Consider the following 21,581-nt stretch of genomic DNA (forward strand, 5'->3'; position numbering starts at 1 on the left):
GGACAGCAGGCACCGAGGCAGAGCTGCACACCGAACTCTCACCCCCCTCTCATTCAGGAGCAAAAGGTCAGCAGGCAGAATGTGGAGGATTTCTATTGTTTCTGTGATAAACTATCCAGCTTGAATGAACTGAAAAGAGCATGTGCAGAGAGGCACTGGTTAAGGGACAAGGAAGTAATCCAGTAAAATGTGCAGAATGTTACTGATTAATCAGTTTCTCTGGAGGTTTCTTCTAAACCTCATTCTTCTCTTTTTCATTATTAATATAATTATTTTAAATGTCTTTTGAACTTTAGATAGTTAGAAGGTTTAGGGTGTGATTGTGTATTTGTCTTTGTCTACATGTCCTTCTCTCACTCGTCCCTTTCCTCTCATCTCTTTATCTTCTGTCTTTGAGGGATTTTTCCACCTTTATCAAACTGTTTCATTTAAACAGCCACTTAACGTATAACCCGATTTGCCTCTCACTTACTTTACTTTTCTATTGAGTTATGTGGATATGACCCACTGCAGCAAAATACTGAGGTCAGCTCTATTTGTCGATCCATTTATTTTCTGCAGCGGTGGAAAGTTACTAATGACATTTTCTTAAATGCTGCACTTAACGACAATTTTAGCTCCATAATTTCAAACTGAAGCAGTTGTTGATGACTTGCAGTTTCAAACTGTCAATAAATCACCATGAGAGGCCCATTAGCCATAGATGTGCACTAAGCACAGTCCTGTATTTGTCCAGATTAGGTGCAGACGGAAAGACACACACACACACACACACACACACAGCAGCCATACCACTAATCCATCATATGTTAACCACCATCGCAGTGATATCTCGGTCATCATTATTACACATCAGAGGGGTGATGAGTGATCAATTCACAGTGCTCCTTTTGAAACACACACATAAATTTAGGATGAAATGAAAAGCCCATCGACAGGGACTAATGGCTGGACTGTAAATAAAAAAAGAGAACAACTCTCGGAAAACCAAAAGCGAAGAACAACCTCGTCTGTTGTTAATTTATGTCTGTGTTCCTTTGTTTTGCCCCCAGGATGCTTTACACCGAGCTGCTGCGGCTGTGGGACCAGTCGGTGCAGGCGGTGGACGCCAAGGACTGGCAGGGAACCATCGCCAAACTGGACCAGATCACTGAACCCACATCTCGAACTCTGTTCAACGCGGCCTCAGCTCACCTGGCTGTGGGCCAGCTGGACCTGGCCCTGAAGGTCAGTGTCTTCTGTGTGTCGGGGCTGAAGGGGGACCCTGACATTCCTGTCAGTGCGTTGAGATTTTAAACTCTGTTTTGTTATTTAATCATAACTTACTTTTGCATTTCTATATTTGTTTCCTGTTACTGGAAAGTCAAACTTCAAGCAGCAGCGGCTGTCTGAGCAAGATACCAAATCTACTCAATCTTCCACTGTCCATCACTTTGGATATCACCACTGCTGTAATATTTCCATCTGTTCATGTCCACCCTGAACCTGTCTTTCCCACTCTGTGACGTCCAGGCTTTAGACCACACCATTGTTAAGGATGAATGTCTTGCTGTTGGCTTCTTCCAGAGAGCAGCAGTGATGATGCAGATTGGCAGGTAGGGGGCAGCACCGTGCCTAAACACTACATTCCCCCATGTTTAAATCTTGTTTGTGTCTCATTTGTTTAGTCCATACAAAAAATGACACATGGCAATTTTATGAGGGGTTGTGTGGTGGACTTCATCTCTTTTGGACACAGTCACTTCCTGGAGACGTTTCATCACTGTGAGGTTGCCAGGCAACCAGTGGAGCTTCCAGGAAGTTACTATTACTATTATGTCTCACAAAGAAAAAGTCAGACTCAAAACATCCCCATAAAACCACAAGGTTTGGTTCTGTGAAGAACTTTTGTAGCCCAAGGTGCTGCTTTTTCAGATTGAAAAAAAAAACAGTGTTTCATCCGTTACTGTCTGTTTGACTGTTTCTGCAGGTTGGAGGAGGCTCTGTCAGACTGTATCTGGGCACAGAAGCACATGAGAGGAAACTCGGTCATTGACTACAAACAGCTGGGGCTGCGATTCAAACTCTACAGCTGGCAGGTCTGACAGTCTTTTTCACACCCAAACATACTGCAACACACACCTGCGTTCACACGGGGAAATGCCAACCTTCAGCGTGCTTCTTCTGACACATCAGGATGAATTAGAAAAGGAAATCCAATCCCACGAGGCCTGTCAGTGCGGAGGAATGAAAGCAGAGGGGACTGTGCTGTGTCATCACCTCCATTCTGTTGTTCAAATGTCACACACACACCTGGAAGCTAACAAAGCCTCATTGACTGAGGCCGAAGAAGAGGTTACACAACATCTCACATTTTTCTCCGTACAGATAAGACGTGCTTGTAGCTTCCCACAGACAATGCGCCTGTGTGTGCAGCCAGTCAACAACAGCTAGACTCTGGCTCAGTGCAGCCGACGTGGTTTAAAAGCGGACATCAGTTTGAAAAATACGCTGGTTGTCAAGGGAACCCAATGAACTTAACTGATTCTAGATCAACAGTCTGATTGGATTCCAAACAAGCATGTGTGATAGTAATGATGATAATGAAGTGACTGAAAAAAGTTGAACAATGGTGTGTGGATTGCAGAGTCTGTGTGTAATTGATGGTGAAGAGGGTCATTTGTAGATAAATAATGTCAATAGATGACTGAACTTACAGAAAAACAGCCATTTCCTTGAAAACAGAGCACCCGGTGACCTCATTCTGGGTGTAAATCATTTTAGAGGTGCTGCAATAGTAGAAAACAACAGTGGGAAGTCGGGAGTGGATGCATATAGATGGTAACTCATCCCTGGTGCCACACATAAAGACAAAGACATTCCCACAGGAGTTCAACTTTTGACAGAAATCCTTGCCTATTTTTGACTCCAGTTCATGAACATAAAGCAGAGTGACTGGAGGAAAAATAAGACAAATCACCTAAGTATCTGTACACTCTGTCCACTGGCTGTTTGTTTGGGAGGAATAAACATCTCCAGCAGACAAATCACAAGACGAAACTCTGCTTTGTGTTTAGCCCAAGCGTTCTTAAACCAGCCGACCTTTCTACTTCCTAACGAGTGACACGGCCTTTGTCTGCATAATGGTACCATTTGGTAATGATACCATTTGAAGGGATCTAACGCTATTTTGGAAAATATTTGATTGTAGTGTTGAGGAAAGCCAGGGCACAATCTCCTGCAATTGAATGATTGACAAGCTTTCCCTTTCTCTTAACCCGAAACTGTTGGAATGTCTCCATCACTGGCAGCTGTTGCTCTGCTGCCATGACAGAAAGAATTCTAGTATTTCAGGAACAAATTAACAATTGAACGCACTGAACTGGAGCACTTAAATATATACACAAAGGACCCAAACATCACCAAGGTAGTTTGACAATTTCTATGACGCAACGATGAAGGATAAATAATGCTTCCTGCTGCATTTCTCTGACACTGGTACTCTTCAAGGAGGAAAAATGGCACAGGTCTCTTGTTGTTTAAATCACAGCTCCAACAGAGGCATCTACTGCATGTGGCATATGGCCCTAATGAGTACTCAAATAATAATTCTACTTTGTAGCAGAAAAGTGTTTGCCGATAGCTCCATCCTCCAGTGTCTGAAAACTTTTGTGAAAAGTTTTTGTTCCAAAACCAGAAAGTAAGCTTGGAAATACAGACATTTTAGTAATTATTGAATCTTTTGTCCTGGCTCTTATACTGACAGTTTATTGTGGTAAATGATGCTGTGGAATTTGTGTCAGCAGATTTTCACAGAGCAGTAAAAATACCGTCAATATTACTGGGATGGTAAATGTATTTGCATAGCGCCTTTCTAGTCGTTTCAACTACTCAAAGCTACATCCTCATTCACACATCATTCATTCAGGAGGAATCTAAGTTGGAGGAGACTGTTCTTTCACACACATTCACATGCTGAAGCTGCTTCAGGAGCAAGTCGGGGGTGAGTGTCTTTGCCCAAGGACACTTTGACGTGCAGACTTAGAGGAACCAAGGATCAAACCGCTGACCTTCCAACTGAAGGACAACCCACTCTTCGCTTGACGGCCGGTTCCACAGGCGCCCGACACGGTTCTGAAATGTGAATGTGATGTGTCCCCTAGGTGTTATATAATGCAGCAGCTGTGTACTGTCGGATGGGCCAGTGGGAGCAGGCCAGGGGGGTCCTGCTGTCAGCTACCCAGGAGAGAGGAGGAGGTCGAGGGGGAAGCATAGAGGTGGCTTTGGACAGCGTCCTGGTATGTGTCACAACTTTCAGAACAGACTGGGAAGGACATGAGACAAATTCCCAAAGTTAACTGCCTTTGCACTGTTTCTGATGCGTATGTGTATTGTTTGGATTTCTGCCATTGTTTCTGCCAACTGCCGACGTCTCAACAAGGATCAGTGGATGAGGATGAATGCTTGGTCTGTCTTCACATTTGTAAAGACACAAGGAAATGCAAACCTTTTGGAACCTTTTGGAAAACAATGAATCATTGTCTGTGCTCCATTTATCAGGCCGCAGCAGGTTTATATGCAGCAGCAGGTCACATGTCACATACTTCAATACATTCATCAGGAATTAAGAATATTTGAATCAAAATTTGAGAGCAGTTTAAGGATTGTTGATATTGTTACCACTGTATCTGATTAACGCCCCCATTCATTTTAATATCTGATGCTTTTGCTCATGTGGGGACTTGTGGAATCCTTAATGTTGAATTCCTGAATCATTGGGTCTCTCTCTTATTAAAGAGTTTGGTCTAGACCTGCTCTTTATGTAAAGCGTCTTGAGATACTACAATACTACTGGTCTGTTTACTTTGCTGCATTAATTGTTGAGATAGAGGCCCTTTTCACCAAATTTGCAACTTGCAAGCTGCAATTTGCAACATGGGATAATTTCCTCCTGCCCATGTACCCACAGATTGCTTTTGTGAAACCTTGTGTCCTCATTTGGCACAAGTGGAAGGAGTGGAAACATGCCACTGGCTGCAGTTTAAGTTAGCATGAACATAAAATCATACATTGATGAGAGATCAAGACCATCTGCCCCCTCTGTCAGATCCATTAGCTTGTGTCTCCTAAAGAAGCTTTTTTTGGTTTGTTTTTTAACCTTTCTGAGCTCAGCTGTGTTTCACAGGACCACGCAGTTACAAACGTTCTCACTTGGAAGCTGCCTAGTACAACTACAATCCAATGGAGCAGCTGGGGGTGGTAGTAATGAGGGGAGCTGCCTTTTCACCTTGTATCCTGCCAGTTCGGGGACTGAACGGACTATAGAATATCTCACCACGTTAACCCCACCCCAACAACCTGCTTGAACATACACAACAGCCCGGGAAGTAAAGGGGCTGTTTTATTGTATTGTTTAGGTCACAGTTTTGTAGATCCTTATGGCCAGAGGTGAGCTAAGGTTGTAAAATAGAACAGTAAGAACTGTTTTACAAAACAAATACAAATTCAGGTTTAGGCCAAAAGCCCTGTGCTGAAGAATCATTACCTCTATGTATGTGTGTATATATATATATGTTTGTATATGTGACTTAAAACAGTGATTTTATCATTCTAAAAAAGCCATTTGAAAGGGCAAACATATGTACACACAATGATTGGCATTTGCATTCAAAGGAAGCTTTACTCTGACTTTACCAACAGAGGGAGGAGGTCCTGTCTCCTCTCCTGGTGCCGGAGGGCGTGGTGTTTCGTCCCAGGAAACAGGATGTGGAGCAGCTGCAGCAAAGAGACTTCCTGGGCAAAGCAAAGGTAGTGTCCCCCATGGTGAAGGGTAGGATGCTTGAATTACTCCAACTTGCTCCTGTCACTTTTATGATGCTAATGAATAACTGAATCAACAAAGTAGTTCAGACCGGTCATGTCAGCTCTGTGTGCCCTCTGGTCTGCCATGCTGCTGCTTTACTTTGTTATATACCTACTTTGGGAGTTGTGGTAGCAGGAGGTTGGTCATAGCAGACCCCTGCCAGGGTCATTGCCCCCATGGCCCCCAAAGGTCCCAGGGTCAATTAGTTTTATGTAATTTTATCAATTGCAAATTTGTTGAGGAATATGTGCCACTAAAGCGCAGTGTTAACTAAAGCTTTTAAAATATTACTCTCGTTACTTTGACCCCAGTTATAAGGCCCCATCAAGCAGCCAATTACCTGCTCTTTGCTTGAGTGAGTGTAGGATCTAAAGGCAGTTAAAGGTTCGCTAGGTCAGCCTGATATCCACTGCAGGGCCTAGTGATAGAGCAAAGCATCATTTACTGTAACATGAGTACTGGGCCTGTGACACATTTCACGTGTATTGATAGGTAACTTCAGACATGAAATTGTCCCGACATATTATGTGTGTCCAACATTTTTGGGAATGCTGATAAGCAATAAACGCTAGATTGAAACAATGCTTTCTTTTGTTCAACATGGACATTAAGTTACATGCAAAGTCAAATGTGTAGAGTTCAGTTTTCAGGTATGATGCTCTACTTGCAGGTGATTTCTTCAATGATTCCGAATGATGATTTTGGAGGCTTTGAACCTCTGAGGCCGCAGGTGAGAATGACCACAGTCAATGTGATTAAAAGAAATAGTTGTCAGTCACTCGCTTTGCTAGCTGTCACTGTGTTCTCCGCAGAAACCTGGTTTCTATGAACCCAAGGTGGATGGAGCTCAGTGAGTATTATCATCAGTTACCTAAAATGTTATCCTGAGGTGGTGACGAGCTAATATTAAAACTGTGCAACACACTAAAACAACTCTTGTCTTGTCACAACCTGTCAGGGATTCTCGGTACATGCGCGTGCGGATGCCTTACATGGCTCAGGGCCCGGGACAGCTGACGGTGCCGGGAGGGGCCATGGTGTTTTTGTTTGGTGAGGAGGACAGGGACGGGATGGCAACTGTCATACATGATGGACGGGTGAGAAGAGAGAGAAGCTGAATCAATAATGAGCTAAATATACAGTTTAAATCTTATTGACTGGCATTTAAGTGTTGTGTTGGGGTTATTTTTGGTAACGTGGGGGGCAGCAGGAGAAGCTGAAAACAAAAAAATTGATGTTAAGACATTATAAAATGAACATGGTAGCAAACAGTTGCCTATATACTAAATACACCCAGCAGACATGGAGAAACGTTATCATTCTTTAGGATTTGTTTTTGAGTCCACCTGATGAATGTAAGTTCAATGTTCACTCACTTTTAGCTCTGGTTTGATCTCCTCCAACCCCTGAGAAATGTAGCTGGCTGTAGCTAGCTTTCACAATTATCTTTTAAATTGACAATCATCATATATGTAAATCATGGCACATTTCAAAGGGGATCAAAAATGACTTGCGTCTCGCTGTTGACTACTGTACATCATTCTTCCAAAATAAGGGCGCATGGGGCACACTGGAAGTGGAGGGACTTTGCCTCTCTATTCCTCCACCAGCCACCCATTCCTACCGTTCCTTTCTTCCTGGACCACCTGGACCTATCAGCTTATTTCGACTTAGACTAAGTTTAGGTTTACGTTTGTATCTCTTGAAGGTATATATATTTTATTGTCCGATTCTTCAGGCACATGGTTGCCAGGTTGTGTCGACACCTGAACATGTAGATATGTATGAGGAGGACAAATGGCAATAGAAAGCAATTTAACAAAGAAAATGAAGCAGACAGGACCATTTCTAACACCGCGTCATTTTAACACATATGATAACAGACGTAGTATAATATAATAATAATATTTTTATGACATAAACAGATACAGATTGTAGTTCTGTGTTACTCATCTACTACCTGCTCAAGCCCAAAATGACAAACGATAAGAAACTAGCTGGTGAACATAGTGGAGCATTTAGCAACTGAATAATTGGACTTTTATTCAACAGGTAGACACAAACACAACTCCAAATAATGCTGCTCCATACCTACTGGCTGTGTATATAAGCAACTGTTAACCATATCAGCTTAAAAGGTGATGATATGTCAGTGTTGCGTTACTTCTTGTTACTTCTGCCACCAAGTGCCAAAAAAATGATTGCAGCTTTTAGCAAATCACTTTTATGGAAAGCTGTGTTTTTTTTTTTTTTTAAGTATTTTACATTTCAGTGGCTGACTTTTAGTCCTTTATTTTTCAGAGAGGACTTCTGCCAGTGTCCCTGCTTGAACCTGCAGATGTCAAGACGCACAAAGGCAGAAAGGAGAATGTAATGTATTTGCTACACTTTGAGATACTTTGGCCAATCTATTTCAAGCTTGTCTTGAGAGGCAACACAGAATGGGCTTCGTGAGCTTTAATGGTGGCACTTCAGTGATTGCTTAAAATTAGACTTGTGCTGAGCAGAGGTTTGTCTCTGTGTCACCCTTGGGGCCAAGTACAAAAACTGTTGTGTCAGGGAAAATACATGAAAATGTTCCTGTTAGAGTGAAAGTCCTTCAGCTAGAGCAGTTTAAAGATTCCTCTGCTCCTTTCAACCAAGGATACAGGGTTCCTGTTGGGAGAAAAATATACTGAGCACCCTGCCTTGTCTTCTTCCACAGAGAGTTCCTAGTGGGATCCCTCTCCCACCAGGACTCAAGCCACCCACTCGCCCAAAGGCCCAGCCTCCTTCTCAGGGTAAAAATCAGTTACACTCCTGCTGATCCTCTTACTGTACATAGTCTAAAATCCTCCTGCCTCAAAACAGGAAGATCTCTCCACCTTCTTTCTCCTGATTTGCTGCAACGAGCACTTCTCTATCATAACAGGTTACTCCAGGGTCAGAGTGATATTTTCTGGCACTGTCGCTTCCTCTTTACTGCATCTTTGATCGTAGGGCTCCTGGAGTTTGAGTTGATTGCATTTTTGAATGTCTTGAATTTGCTTTGAAAGAAAGCGTTTTTGAAGTACAGCGCTGATACTTTTTTGTTGCTATACAGAAATGTCAGGGAACCAAAAAGGATGAACAAAGAAACTAACTAACTCAAATTCCTGAAGCATCATACCAACTTCAAATAAAGCATCAAATACTGAATCCTGTCCTCTACCACTTGCATTAAATTTGCTTTAGAAAGTACGAACAGGAGGAAAATAGGTCTATGTGCATACAGACATACAGACATGTGGACATCACACTTGTTTGCTTTTTGTTTTTGTGTTTGCGTAGTGGAACAGACTCAAAGAACATGTACTTGTCTAACCTTCCATTAAACTTGTATCGTGTGTGCTCAGACTATCTGTACTGTCTTTTCCCTGCAGTACCTTTTACACCAGCCAGTCCTCCTCCATCCTACACAACCGCCACCCACACACCGCTGCCAGCCACACAGCCTCCCAAGTATACAGCCAACGCAGCCAGGGCCCAGGTAGGCTTCATATCTCCCCCCCCCCGTAAATAGCCACATTCATCTGTGAGAGCTGAAAGGTGCAATCACATCAGAGTTCTTTTCCTCACGCATCCAGCTTGTGTCACACACACACACACACACACACACACACATACACATACTCACCTTCTCTTTCTACGTGATCTAAATATAGAGGAATTGTGTGGACTTGTGAAGAAACTGCTTTGTAAGGTTGAACTTAGCAGGGGGGGGATGCTGAAGTGTCCTGATTAAGTCACTTTCATGCTCAGGGGAGCCAAAGGTAGTCAGCGTTTGGATATAAATATTCTTTTGTGTTGCTGCATGCCACAGTGACCTGAAAAGATTCCTTTTTATGTGAAATAACTAATGGACTCCCTGTTCCACATTTGCCATGAACAAACAAAGCTACTCAGGAAGATTGAAGATGGTGCTTTTTCATATCTTCCAGCCCACAATGTAATCATGACATCAGTAAATCATGATCAGCAAATCATGACAACGTGTTGCTTTTTGAACAAAAGCAGAGGCGCCTCAATTTATCACTTTAACCAATTACTTTAATCATCATGTGCAGGGGATTAGTGTCAGTGACATTACTGCAGAGGCTTGTAGTAAAGTTGTAGTTTCATTGTACTGGACTTCAACAGATTCCATATGTACACACAACGCACGTTATCATGTGCAGCCAGCACTCACATTTCTTCTTAACATGAACACACACACAAGAAGATGGACTCAAAAGCTTGACACGAGGCAAACCAGATACATTGTAAAAGGTGCAGCTTTAATGTTGCTGCTTTAAAAGAATACTAATCAATACCAACCAAAGCACAAGAAACTGTCACTAACACTGACTGGGATGCTGGAACGCTCGACACAAGGTCACAAGACGATCTGGCACAGAACAGGGGAAGACGCAGATAATATGAACACCGGGGGGGGGGGCACAGGTGGAGACAATCAGGGCGGGGAAGACAATCACAGGAGCGGGAAACACACAAGGGCAGGAAGTCAAGGGGCCTGAAATGAGAGGGAAAAGTTGAGCGCCACAATTAAACAGGACGTAGCAAGAAAACACATGAACTAAACTTAACAGATTTCTGTGGACTATGGACTGTAACTGGGATACGTAGGTCAGATAGTTTTAAGGTAATACCATCTATTACTTCATCTTTTTACCCACTAAATTATTGTTAATAAATATTAATTATCATATACCCAGTAATGTATTACTCATTGCTTATTACCAGAAACTATACAGGTTATTTCACATCTAAATAATAATAAAAATAATCTTTCTTTCTTATTTTTATTGTTGATCTGGAAACCTTTTGAAAATTGTAGCCAACATTCTTTTTGAAAAATAAAAACTTTCAAGTTTCTCACCTAGATTCTTTGCTTTTTACAGTGTGCTGGTTTATGTTGGGGGTGGGAGATAATGTTTAGGGCCCCCAAAAACATTTGGGCTGACCCCGTCCCTGTAAAATATCCAAAGTAATGTCTAGCACAAACAAAGTTTATGACAGATGGCTACTACCACTACTGGCCTTCTAATCCCTGTAATATACTGATTACTCCTGATCCCAATTGCAGGGGCAGGCATAATGCTAGCAAGAGTGCTACTAATACTGGTACTATACTATTATTCTTACCTAATAACCATCTAAAAAGTATTCACACTGACTTGACCAGATCATGTTTTTTAATAAAATTGGTATTTGCATTATCTTTAAATGTGCACCTGCTTCTTGTTCCTAGCACGCTGATGTAGCCCAGGAAGAGGAGGTGGACTCTGTGGTGGTGAAGGTCCACTACACATACACTGTGGCGCTGTCTGTCCCTCTGAACACACCGTACCCTGAACTGAAGGAACGAATTGCAGAAAAATTGGGCCAGCCAGTGTCTCAGCTGCGCCTCAGGTAACCGCAGGCCTGCCAACCTACTTCTGTCTCCTTGAATTTCAACAAGTGATGCTTCATTTCTAAAAATATGCTTTTCTTTGTCCACTCCACCCTGTGGGTCCAATATCTGTGCTGAGACATGTGACACTGCGACTGCACCTCCACAGATATGACAGGACTCCATGGAAGCGGCAATAAATAGTACAATGATACCGACACATCATCATCATGGGATAAAAACATTTCACAAAACATTCTGTGACATCTGAGGATCAATAACATGAGGACCTGTTCATTTCTGTGGCCAATAGAAATGAAAATAGAAGCCGATAACAACAAACAACATGCATCACTTTTGATGTTTGTAATCATCTTGTCTCCTTTTTTCTCGACCCTCTGCCTGTGCACGTTTGCCCCCATGACGCCCTCTATTTTCCATCTATTCACCTACTAACACTCCTCCTCACCTCCTCATCAGACATAAGGTGCACGGCTCCCGGGCGCTGATACCTCTGAATGGGGAGGTGGAACAAGGCCACACCGTGCAAGAGATGGCTGAGGCTGGCAGAGCCACCCTGTGGTGCCGGGTGAGGATTTAAACACACAACTACACACGCATCAGGGCTTGAAATTGGACATCAGTCGTGCAGTTGCAGGGAGGTGTCTGGAGGGGTTCCAGTTGTCCTTCCGCCAGATTTCCTCCCTTAAAGCTGCACTAATCCAGTTTCTTAGTGGATCAGTGAAATCAAAGATTGGGCATCCTGTTGGTCTAGGGGTTACAGTGTCTACCGTGAATTGCGACGCCCACTGGGACGCAGGGGCGAAACAAACTATCCCTTTAAGGAACTATACGAATATTACATTATGTAAATAATAGGTCATTAAAGGTGCATCATAGTAGAAGAGTTTCACATTGCTTTCGACACACTCTCATGCCGAAAGCCACATATATGTAAATGATAATTCCTTCAAGTAATTATCTAATTTCAACATTTTCCTTCATTGTGCTATAATTCTGCTTTAGACAGAAGACCCCCTGGCCAACCGTACCATCCTGTACCAGATGGTGGCGCTGTATGACTACACTGCTCAGGGCCCAGAGGACCTGGAGTTCAGCGAAGGAGACACCATCGACATCCTGGGCGAAGGTGAGGCTCTGCAGGTCAACCTCATACTGAACGAGCTTCTCCATAGAATTATCTTTTGTCTTTGTTCTCACACTGCTGCGTCCGGTGTTCAGACATGAGTCTCACTGCCTCTTCATGTCCGTCTCTCACACGATCTTGTAGTTAATGAGGAGTGGCTGGAGGGACACTGTGCTGGAGATATTGGCATCTTCCCCAGCTGCTTTGCCTACAGTGAAAACATCGTCATCCAGAGCCTCGAGTTGTAATAACAGACACGCTACTGGGAAGTCATCTCTAATAACCTGTCACCAACCAAGCAGCACCTTTATACTGAACACTCAGTACTGACTTTGTCATGTTTTCAAAATACATCCACAAATGAACTCTTGACAAGGCACACGTGTTAACTGAAAACCATTCCAGGTGACGACCTCATGAAGCTGATTGAGAGAGTGCCAAGAGTTTGCAAAGCTGTCATCAAAGCAAAAGGTGGCCATTTTGAAGAATCTAAAATATAAAACATTTTCTGGTTGTATAATCTTTTTTGTTTACTACATAATTCCACGTGTTCCTTCAGTTTTGATGTCTTTAATATTAATCTACAATATTGAAAATACTAAAAATAAAGAAAAACCACAGAATGAGAAGGTGTGTCTGAACTTTTGACTGGTACTGTATATGTAGAGGAGGGTTATGGTCCCTTGAGACCGAATCTGAGCTGTTTGGACTTTTTGGGGTTGCATCCTTGCTACCACTGAAGGTCTGAAAGTGGTCATGTGGCAGACAGACTGGTGCAGGTAGGCTAGGTTTCTATGATTCCGTATGTACTCTCTTGTGAACTGATTTGTTGCTGTATCTTTTGTACGCTGTATTACACCACATTTTTGCTGGAAGCTTGCATTTTATGCTATTGCTTGAATGGAGGAAAGATTTGGTAGAGGGATGATATTGCGAGCATTTTTTCATTTGGGATAATGTCCAGAAATAAACATATGTTTGCCAATCATCCCAGGCTTCTTGTCTCAGAATCATGAGGGTGACCACTGATGCTCAATCCATGGTACCATGTAATGTTCACTGCATCCGTCTTGTGTCACCACAGACACATTTTCTCAATGAGGAAACATGGTAGTGGCAGCATCATGCTTCCTGGAAGACTGAGAGATCAAGTGAAAAATGAAGGAAGTAAAGCACAGGGAAATGCAGCAGATTAAATTGGGTTTGAGATTTCTCCATATTCAAGTGCGTGAGACATTGTAAGAGAGTGAGAGTATTGAAAACCTATGCAGTTATAATGGCTCTGTGTCCACAAATTACCCAAAACAAATTATATTCATGCAGAGGCAATTCATTAAAGTCACACTTGTGGTAAAATACAAGTATCTAATGTCATCTGTCACTAAAACCCCCAAACCTGCTTTATTCATTCAATTTCTGAAGACTTGGAGCAATAACTGATGACTTCAGCTATTCAGTATTATGAATTACACAAAGACCAAAGTCAGCAGAGAGTCCCTGATGTCACTATATTCTCTTTGGTTTCCACAGTGTACTATCTGTAAACAATATGTTTCCCATATTGATATCTGGCATTATAATCATTTCATCTTTGGTCCCCTTTAGAAAACTAAAAATTTCATATTGGCACCTCCTTAGACTAAACTATATTGAGTGTTATAACTTGGCAGTACAGCATGCAATCAGGCACCTTTCACATCCTCCTACATGATCTGTGTGTCAGGGTGGCTGATAAAGATAGCAGTCCAAGTCTCTCTATATTATGTGTAGTTGGATAGGAGACCTTGACTCCCTCAGAACTGTGGGAAGTTCACCGGCTTGGGCATTAATTGCCAGCAAGGGAAATGTCAGGTGCTTTTAGTTGTCGTCACAAATGGTAGGTGTAAAAAAAAAAAAAATAACAGCGAGGTGGGGGCACCGGAGCTGCCGAGAGCTCCATTCAAATGGCTTATGAAACAGAGGCCTCTAATTACTGCCACACTCTCCCAAAACATAGACTCAACACCCACCTTCCCTACCAGAGCTGCTGGCAATGAGGACGAATCCAGTGGGCGTTATCTTAGTTTTACATACAGAGTGAAAGCAGTCAGACAACAAATGTACTGAGAAGGTTTGGATGCACTGCCATTACTATATTTTGCTCATCCCCAATAAAATGTCTATTCAAAAGTAGGTATAATGGAAAAACCTTAGTTTGGTAATGTTAGAATTGAATAGACTATGGGTTTAACTGCAAATACCTGAATAAATATTAAGTATTTGGGCATAAACTAAAGTGGACAAATTCAAAAAATCAACCTGCTGGAGGCACAAGAAGAAAAGTCATCAAGGTCAGTGGGATTCATTCTCTCTGGACCATTAATGCCTGGGTAAAATCTCAATTTCGTAACAGTTTTATTTTACTCAAAACCACATACACACAATAAATACAATAAAAACACAAATAATAATAATCATAAACTCAGCTATGTCTAAACTATCTCATTTTATCTAATTTATAAAAAAAAAGATTTCCATGTGTTAATTCAGGTGGATGGCGATCAATAACCATGCTGTGTTAAGGTAGAAGAAGAATAATTACATAATAAAGCTTTTCAAAGATTTCTCATCATGCAACATTCTCAACAGTTCTCACAAGTGCTGGAGCCAAGTCATGTGGACTCGAGTGGACGTGGGGTAACGCCACACTAACTTAAGTGAAACATGGAATCACAGGAAATAGGATACAATACAGCCTCAAACTGTGAACTAGTAGCTTTAGGAAGCACTAGTGTACAACTTGAAATACATTTCAAAGTGTCATTCTGCTGTTCACTATGCTTCAAGGTTTTTAGTACTATGAACAGTGCAAAATCTCCATGAACAATGGAGACAGAATAAAAAGATCACATTGTTCCCCTTTTTTATTTTTCACTGATTAGTTTCCTTTTTTTTTAGTTACTCTTCTGTGAGACAATATATTAATATATCCTTGCGCTTTAAAAAAACCCACATGCAGACACGTTTCACCTCACTATACTGATGTGAAATATAACATGTCTCACACACTGTGAAGAAGTTCAAATGATCAACATGATCATGTTGCAGTACACTGTGTTGTGCGGAGATAGTATCTCCTATACTGCTGAACACTCTTTCTGATGCCACACTGGTGGCTGGTATGCAGAGGTATTTTTCCGCAAGAGATGACAACAATGGTTTGTCCACCTATGCTCTCCACCATTGTAGTGCGTTGTCATTCAGGGCCAAAGGAATCCTCTCTCTGTACCACTTGATCTCTTCACTGGTTATGTCCCTTGTAGGTGGGAGTGATGTCACTGGTGGCTCTGATAGTCACACAAGAATCCACGGCGCAGGAAGTCCAGGTGTCAGTCATTACTGAACTGCACTGGAAAGTTCTTGTTTAACTTTGTTCTTTACTTTGGTATAAAAAGCATTTGTTAGTGAAGTGCTGTCTACTTGGTTTCTTCTACCTCTGCTCTCGCATATTTATCATGTAATCACTTTCAATATCTGCACTAGCATCTGCCGATTCCTCGCCAAACACATAGGTGCCGTCTCAACAGGTGAGTGTACAGATTTGTTGTGCTACACTGTACTTAATCACTGTTCTACATACTTTACATTTGGTCAGACATTTGTTCAATTTTCCGAACCTGGTTAAAGTGGAAGAAGGTGGACTTGGTGACAGATCAGATGTGGGATTGGAAACAAAGGGTGGAGTCAAGAATGACACCTAGGTTGCAGACCTTGAGGGACAGGCAGATGGAGCGTCTGTCGATGTCCAGGAGGAGGTCTTCAACCTTCCAAAGCAGCGCATTGGGGGCCACAGCCATGAACTCTGTTGAATTACTGTTAAGTTTGAGTAGGTCGTCATCCAGGCTTTGATGTCTTGCAGGCAGTTGAGTGGAAACTGAGACCATGATGATCTGACCAAGGGGGAGCATACCAAGGCTTCGGGGGGCATGGGTTGCAGATGGTAACAGATGTTTGAGATATAGGACTGGAACCAGGGGAGAGATGTACTGGTGATCCCTAGGTGGTGAGATAGGCGCTTGAGCAGGACGGTATGGGAGATTGTGTTGAAGGCTGTAGAGATGTCAAGGAGAATGAGAATACTGATGTGTCCAGAACCAGCGATGATGAGTAGATTGTTGGTGAATTTGATGAGGGCAGTTTCTGTGCTAAGGTGTGTTCTGAATACATATTGAAGGGGTCCATTGAGTTCAATGGTGGACAACTTTTTCTTGAGCAGCCAGTAGTTGTTGAGGTCCTCTGGGTCCAAACCTAGCTTCTTGAGGATGGGAATGACAAAGGCCAGAGAGGTGTTAATGATGCTAACCTCGATGTGGCAGAGGACAGGCAGACATGCTTTGACCAAGGTTGTAGGCATGGGATCCAGGGAGCAGGAGGAAACCTTAGCCTTGGTGACCAGCTTGTTCACTAAGAGGGCATCCACAGGCATGAAGGTGGAGAGGCAGCACTGAGACAGATGAGCAGGCAAGGAGGTGGAGGGAGAACTGGAAGTAGGTAGGCAGGTGACAGGAGTTGCTGATGGATAGCATCAACCTTCTTCTGAAGAAATCCAAGAACTGTGGCTCAGCGGTAGAGTGGGTTGTCCCTCAATCGGAGGGTTCCTATGAGTCAGCATGTCGAAGGTTCAGCAAGACACTGAACCCCAACTTGCTCCTGAAGCAGCTTCAGTGAGTGAATGTGTGTGAAAGAATAAGTCCCCAACTTAGATTCCTGAATGAGTGATGTGTGAATGGGTGAATGAGGATGTGATGTAAAAGCACTTTGAGTAGTCGGAATGAAATACAGACCATTTACCATTTAACTTGGAGCAAGAGTTGGGGGAGGGTCAATGGGGCGAAGTAGGCGGCTGACGGTTGAGAACAGTAGTCTGGGGTGGTTTGCTGGTTAGTGATGAGAGTGGAGAAGTACTGCTTCTTGGTTTTTGAGAGAGCCTCCCTGTGGAGGTCTCTGTAGGCCTCCAGGTGGACAGTAAGGCCAGATTTCTTGTAAAGTCTCTCCAGTCCAAGTGTAGGCCCTCAGGCAGGGGAGTTCAGTTGTGTACCCTGGGGCTGGACTGATGAAGGTAACAGAGAAAGGTTTCAGTGGGGCGAAATGATCCAGGCTGATGGATAGAGCAGTGTTGTAGTGGGCTGCCAGGACGTCCACCATGGTCATGGAGGGCTTAGAGGTGGGTGGCCATTTCATTTGATAGGGCTGGTGTGCTTACTGATTTGGAGATATTTGAGTCTAGACCAAAGTGATGGACCAACCCTCCAAAGATTCAAGCAGCAGGCATGTCTACAAGCGTTATGGACATCCACTGCTCATGTCATTGCAGATATCTCACTCAGTGTATTGTCTCACTGTTTACAGCTACGTTCATTGAATTTTTGCTCTGGCCAAGCAAGCTGGAGACTCAACAGCCGACATATTATCATTTGAGTTACCAATCATTTGCTCATTTGGAGCCATATTTGTGTCCACTTGATGAACGTATGTTCAGTATTCATCCTCGTTTCAATGCAGCTCTGATTTGGTTTCCACCAAGTCCTGACAAAAATATCTGGCCCTTCAGGTTTTTTTAATTAATATTCAATTATTCTTATTGTTAGAAACAACTGCCTGCTGTGGCTGGAAACCATGGTGATGACAACAAAGAGGCAAACCAGCTCTGTAGAGTTGAGAGGAACAGCAGAGTTGGTGATAATTCTCTGTGCCTCCATTATTCCACATATCATCTTTCACATCACATGCTTGATTCAAAAAATTCCAAAAAAAAAGTGAGTTTTGTCACAAACGATTCATCTGTGATTCTCTTCTGCTGCAGTGTATGACTCTGTTTGGTCTGAATGCTTTTCTTTTATCAGGTCTACAATGCAGCTGAACTTCCAATTAGTTTGCAGCTTGTAACGTTATTGTGAGTACCAGTGCAGTAATGCATTATTGTAGTGCAGAGTTTTGTGCACAACACAGTATTGATTGAATTTGTGCTCTGCAGTAATTGTACTACCTTTATTATAAGGCAATGTTCGGAGCACTTTCCATCTCTTGCCCTGGAGACAGCTCTGTGTTTCATGGAGATTGTTTTCTTAATCTTTGTTTAATCTATCTATCTATATCAATATATATATATATATATATACACTGTTTTTTTTGTTAAAGCCTGAATACACAGTTTGCAAAGGTTAATTGTGGTTTAAGTTTCACACATTGTCACAATCATTTCATGAGAAGAGGTAAAAAAAACATTTTAGTCCAACTTTATGGGCAACAGTGTATATATAAATGTATGTGTGTGTGTGTGTGTATATGTATGCATATATATAATCTCTTTTTTCATTGAGTCATGGAAATTGATGGATAATAAGACCGACAGACAGCTCTGCCGGTGAGAGTTTAAACTCAGAGAGGGCGGGGATTAGTGTTGTCTTAAGATAAAACCTCACTCACCCACTCCTCTTAATTCACATCCAAACTAAACCCTACTCCAACATGGCTCTGTTTGATTCAAGTATATCTTATAGAACAAGAAGTGCTACTGTCTCACAGCTCTATTCATAAGGGTAGACAGTTATCACTTAAGGTTATAAAAGGTTCAAGGCAATGGATGAATTGGAATCTAGAGAGCCCGGAGGGATCTGAAACGGAGCAAAGTGTGTATTTAGTGAGTACTGCATGCACATGAAACTGCATGGCCTTGTTCTGCCTTATTCCAATAGTACGTTCCATTCATATTAATTAAAGAACAACCAAAAGTTGCTATTTTCAGAGCTATGTGGGTGATAGGGATAAAACAGTCTATCACAATGCATATCATATCATATTGCAGTGACAATTACTGTATATGACGATATCAAGGGCATTTCACAACGCAGGGTTGCACAATTAAATATAAGTTGCTGTCCCTTCATGTCACACACACACACACACACACACACACACACACACACACACACACACATAGAAGATACTGCATACGTACCTACTTACATTTAGAATAGAATAAGAAAATAAAAATAAAATAAAACAATATATATAGATACTTATATACATGTAGACATATACACCTGTACACCCAGAAATTCTGTAGTGCATTGTTTGAATTTGCGTCTGGGGGAACGCAAACAGCAGTAAGCCAGGCCTCATGACACGTCATCAGTGTTGGACCTCACTAATGCTCTGGAGGCTGAATGGGAGATAATCCCCGCAGCCAGGAGGAAGGCCTGAAGCCCTCGAAGAGTGGAAGCTTCTATAGTAGCACATCAATGCCTATGGTTTGGAATGACATGGTCAACCATCACGTGTCTGCACTGTGCATATATCTCAAAGAAAAGGTCAATATAACAACAAGAAAGAATCGTACAGTGACTGCTCTGTAGAATGATTCTTCTGCAAAGTTTCTGCACAAGTCTGTCTGGGTGTGTGGGTGAGAGAGAAGAACAGAGAGAGGAAGAGAGAAAGACAGAGAGACAGACAGAGAGACAGGAGCGAGAGAGCTAGCACATCATGAGCTTTAAGACTGTAACCACCCTCTGTTATTTAAGAGGCATTAATGTGCCTTCCCTCCCCACTGACAACACAGCAATTTATAATGTGATGCATGCATACTTTGTGTAACACCCAACAAAAATAACATGCTCCCTCGGGTCCTTTGGTGGGCAAAATTAGGACAATGCATAGATGTTTGAGGCTGAAATGAAAATTCCATGCTAAAAAGACCTTTGCATGCCACCAGTCATGGCAAAGTTTTCCCTCCTTTAAAACCAAACTGTATTGCTTTTAAATGGACAAAATAACATCATTTCCCCCCTTTTAAAACAAAACTATGTCATTTTTAAATGGACAAAAATGACAAACGTCATAAAAAACAACAGTGAGACATAAAATAATAATAATAATAATAATAGCTGGGATTTATATTGCGCCTTTCAAGGACGTTTTACATAGAACAACAAAATAGACGCTGTCTCGTTGGGTACTACTTTTCTCCAGAGGGTGGCAGCGGGGTGACTTTATTGGAGCCTCAAGGGGGACCACGTTGATGTGATGAGAAATACAGTTCATTATATGGGGCCATCTGTGCTGCATCCTGTCAGGAGCCCCATCCTCTCACCAAGCACCCTGGAGTTGCAGGAGTGGTCAGACAGAAAAAGATGTTACTGTCAAGAGGAGGAAGACAACTCTGGGCTCCCAGAAATAGCTGTTTAAAAATAGCCTTAGGCTAGTTATGACAAGGAGTCTCAGGGAGGCATTTGCTATAATGCAGCATGATCAGCTTAAAGGCTGACAGGCAGACACCTACTGTTATCTGCATCTCAACGCGTCTTATGGACCCCGAGCAGTGCATTAAATATGCGTTTAAGTTATCCACATAAATTCCAGTTGTACTCCCCAGGCGGGGGCTCACTTGGATTTGTTCAAGAGATTCTGTAATAAAATATGGGAATGCTGACATGTCACCAGTCTGTAGGGTGATCTGTGGTTTAAACTTGTGCTGTTCCAACAATGTATGACATCAGCTAATAAGCTGCCAAAAATAAGCATTTAAATAAGGGTGAGTGGTGTTGTCAGTTTCTAAGCAACTCACTCACTCACTCACACACACACACACACACCTGCGTCATTTCCTATACACAGTGGGTCTGAGAGCATCCAGTTCAGCGCTGTCTGCCAGTTGCACACGGAGGCTGCGCCGTAGACTCTGGAGTTTGTTCTGGACAGAAGAAACATGGACATGGTCGCATGTTATTATAAGCTGGTATTTTATGGTTAACATTGAGAAAGAGAGCCTTTGTAATGTGTCGGTTTTCAATAAGTTGACCGGACTCTAATTGAATCGCCGAGGCTCGTTCCGGTGAAGCTTTTGGCTGTGCGTGGAATAAAAAGACAGCAGGACAGAAAGAACATTCCTGTTTTATTAGGTGCCAGACGAATGAGAGCATCGACTGGGGAAATGCTTTGTTTCAGGCTGTCGCGCCGTGTGAGGCGCACATCGGCGCCTTTACGCGCGTAGATCACCGGTCACCTGTTGAAGTGGTGTCCGGATGCGCGCGGGGCCGTGTCACGTTTTGCTTTCAAACGGGAGGATCGACTCGAGCAGCGCTTTACCAAATGTCCGATCCGTCCTCCGGTCTGTATGATGCACTGATTCCCCGTTATGTTGTAGG

The 21,581-nt window shown here is 42.5% G+C and overlaps 1 protein-coding gene across 1 annotated transcript; it reads left to right on the plus strand.

Annotated features, from left to right (window-relative positions):
• noxa1 (NADPH oxidase activator 1) lies at nt 1–13,617 on the plus strand. Its single transcript, XM_070833748.1, has 16 exons — nt 1–66; nt 1,053–1,227; nt 1,513–1,595; nt 1,970–2,078; nt 4,143–4,277; nt 5,680–5,787; nt 6,513–6,572; nt 6,655–6,692; nt 6,801–6,939; nt 8,144–8,212; nt 8,547–8,622; nt 9,244–9,350; nt 11,112–11,272; nt 11,733–11,841; nt 12,279–12,402; nt 12,544–13,617. Exons 2-16 carry the CDS (start codon nt 1,054–1,056, stop codon nt 12,645–12,647), a joined length of 1,596 nt encoding a protein of 531 aa, XP_070689849.1. The 5' UTR covers nt 1–66; nt 1,053; the 3' UTR covers nt 12,648–13,617.
• The last annotated feature ends 7,964 nt before the right edge of the window (nt 13,618–21,581 follow it).

The sequence above is a fragment of the Pempheris klunzingeri genome, chromosome 7 (genome assembly GCF_042242105.1).
Source record: "Pempheris klunzingeri isolate RE-2024b chromosome 7, fPemKlu1.hap1, whole genome shotgun sequence".
NCBI lineage: Eukaryota > Metazoa > Chordata > Actinopteri > Acropomatiformes > Pempheridae > Pempheris > Pempheris klunzingeri.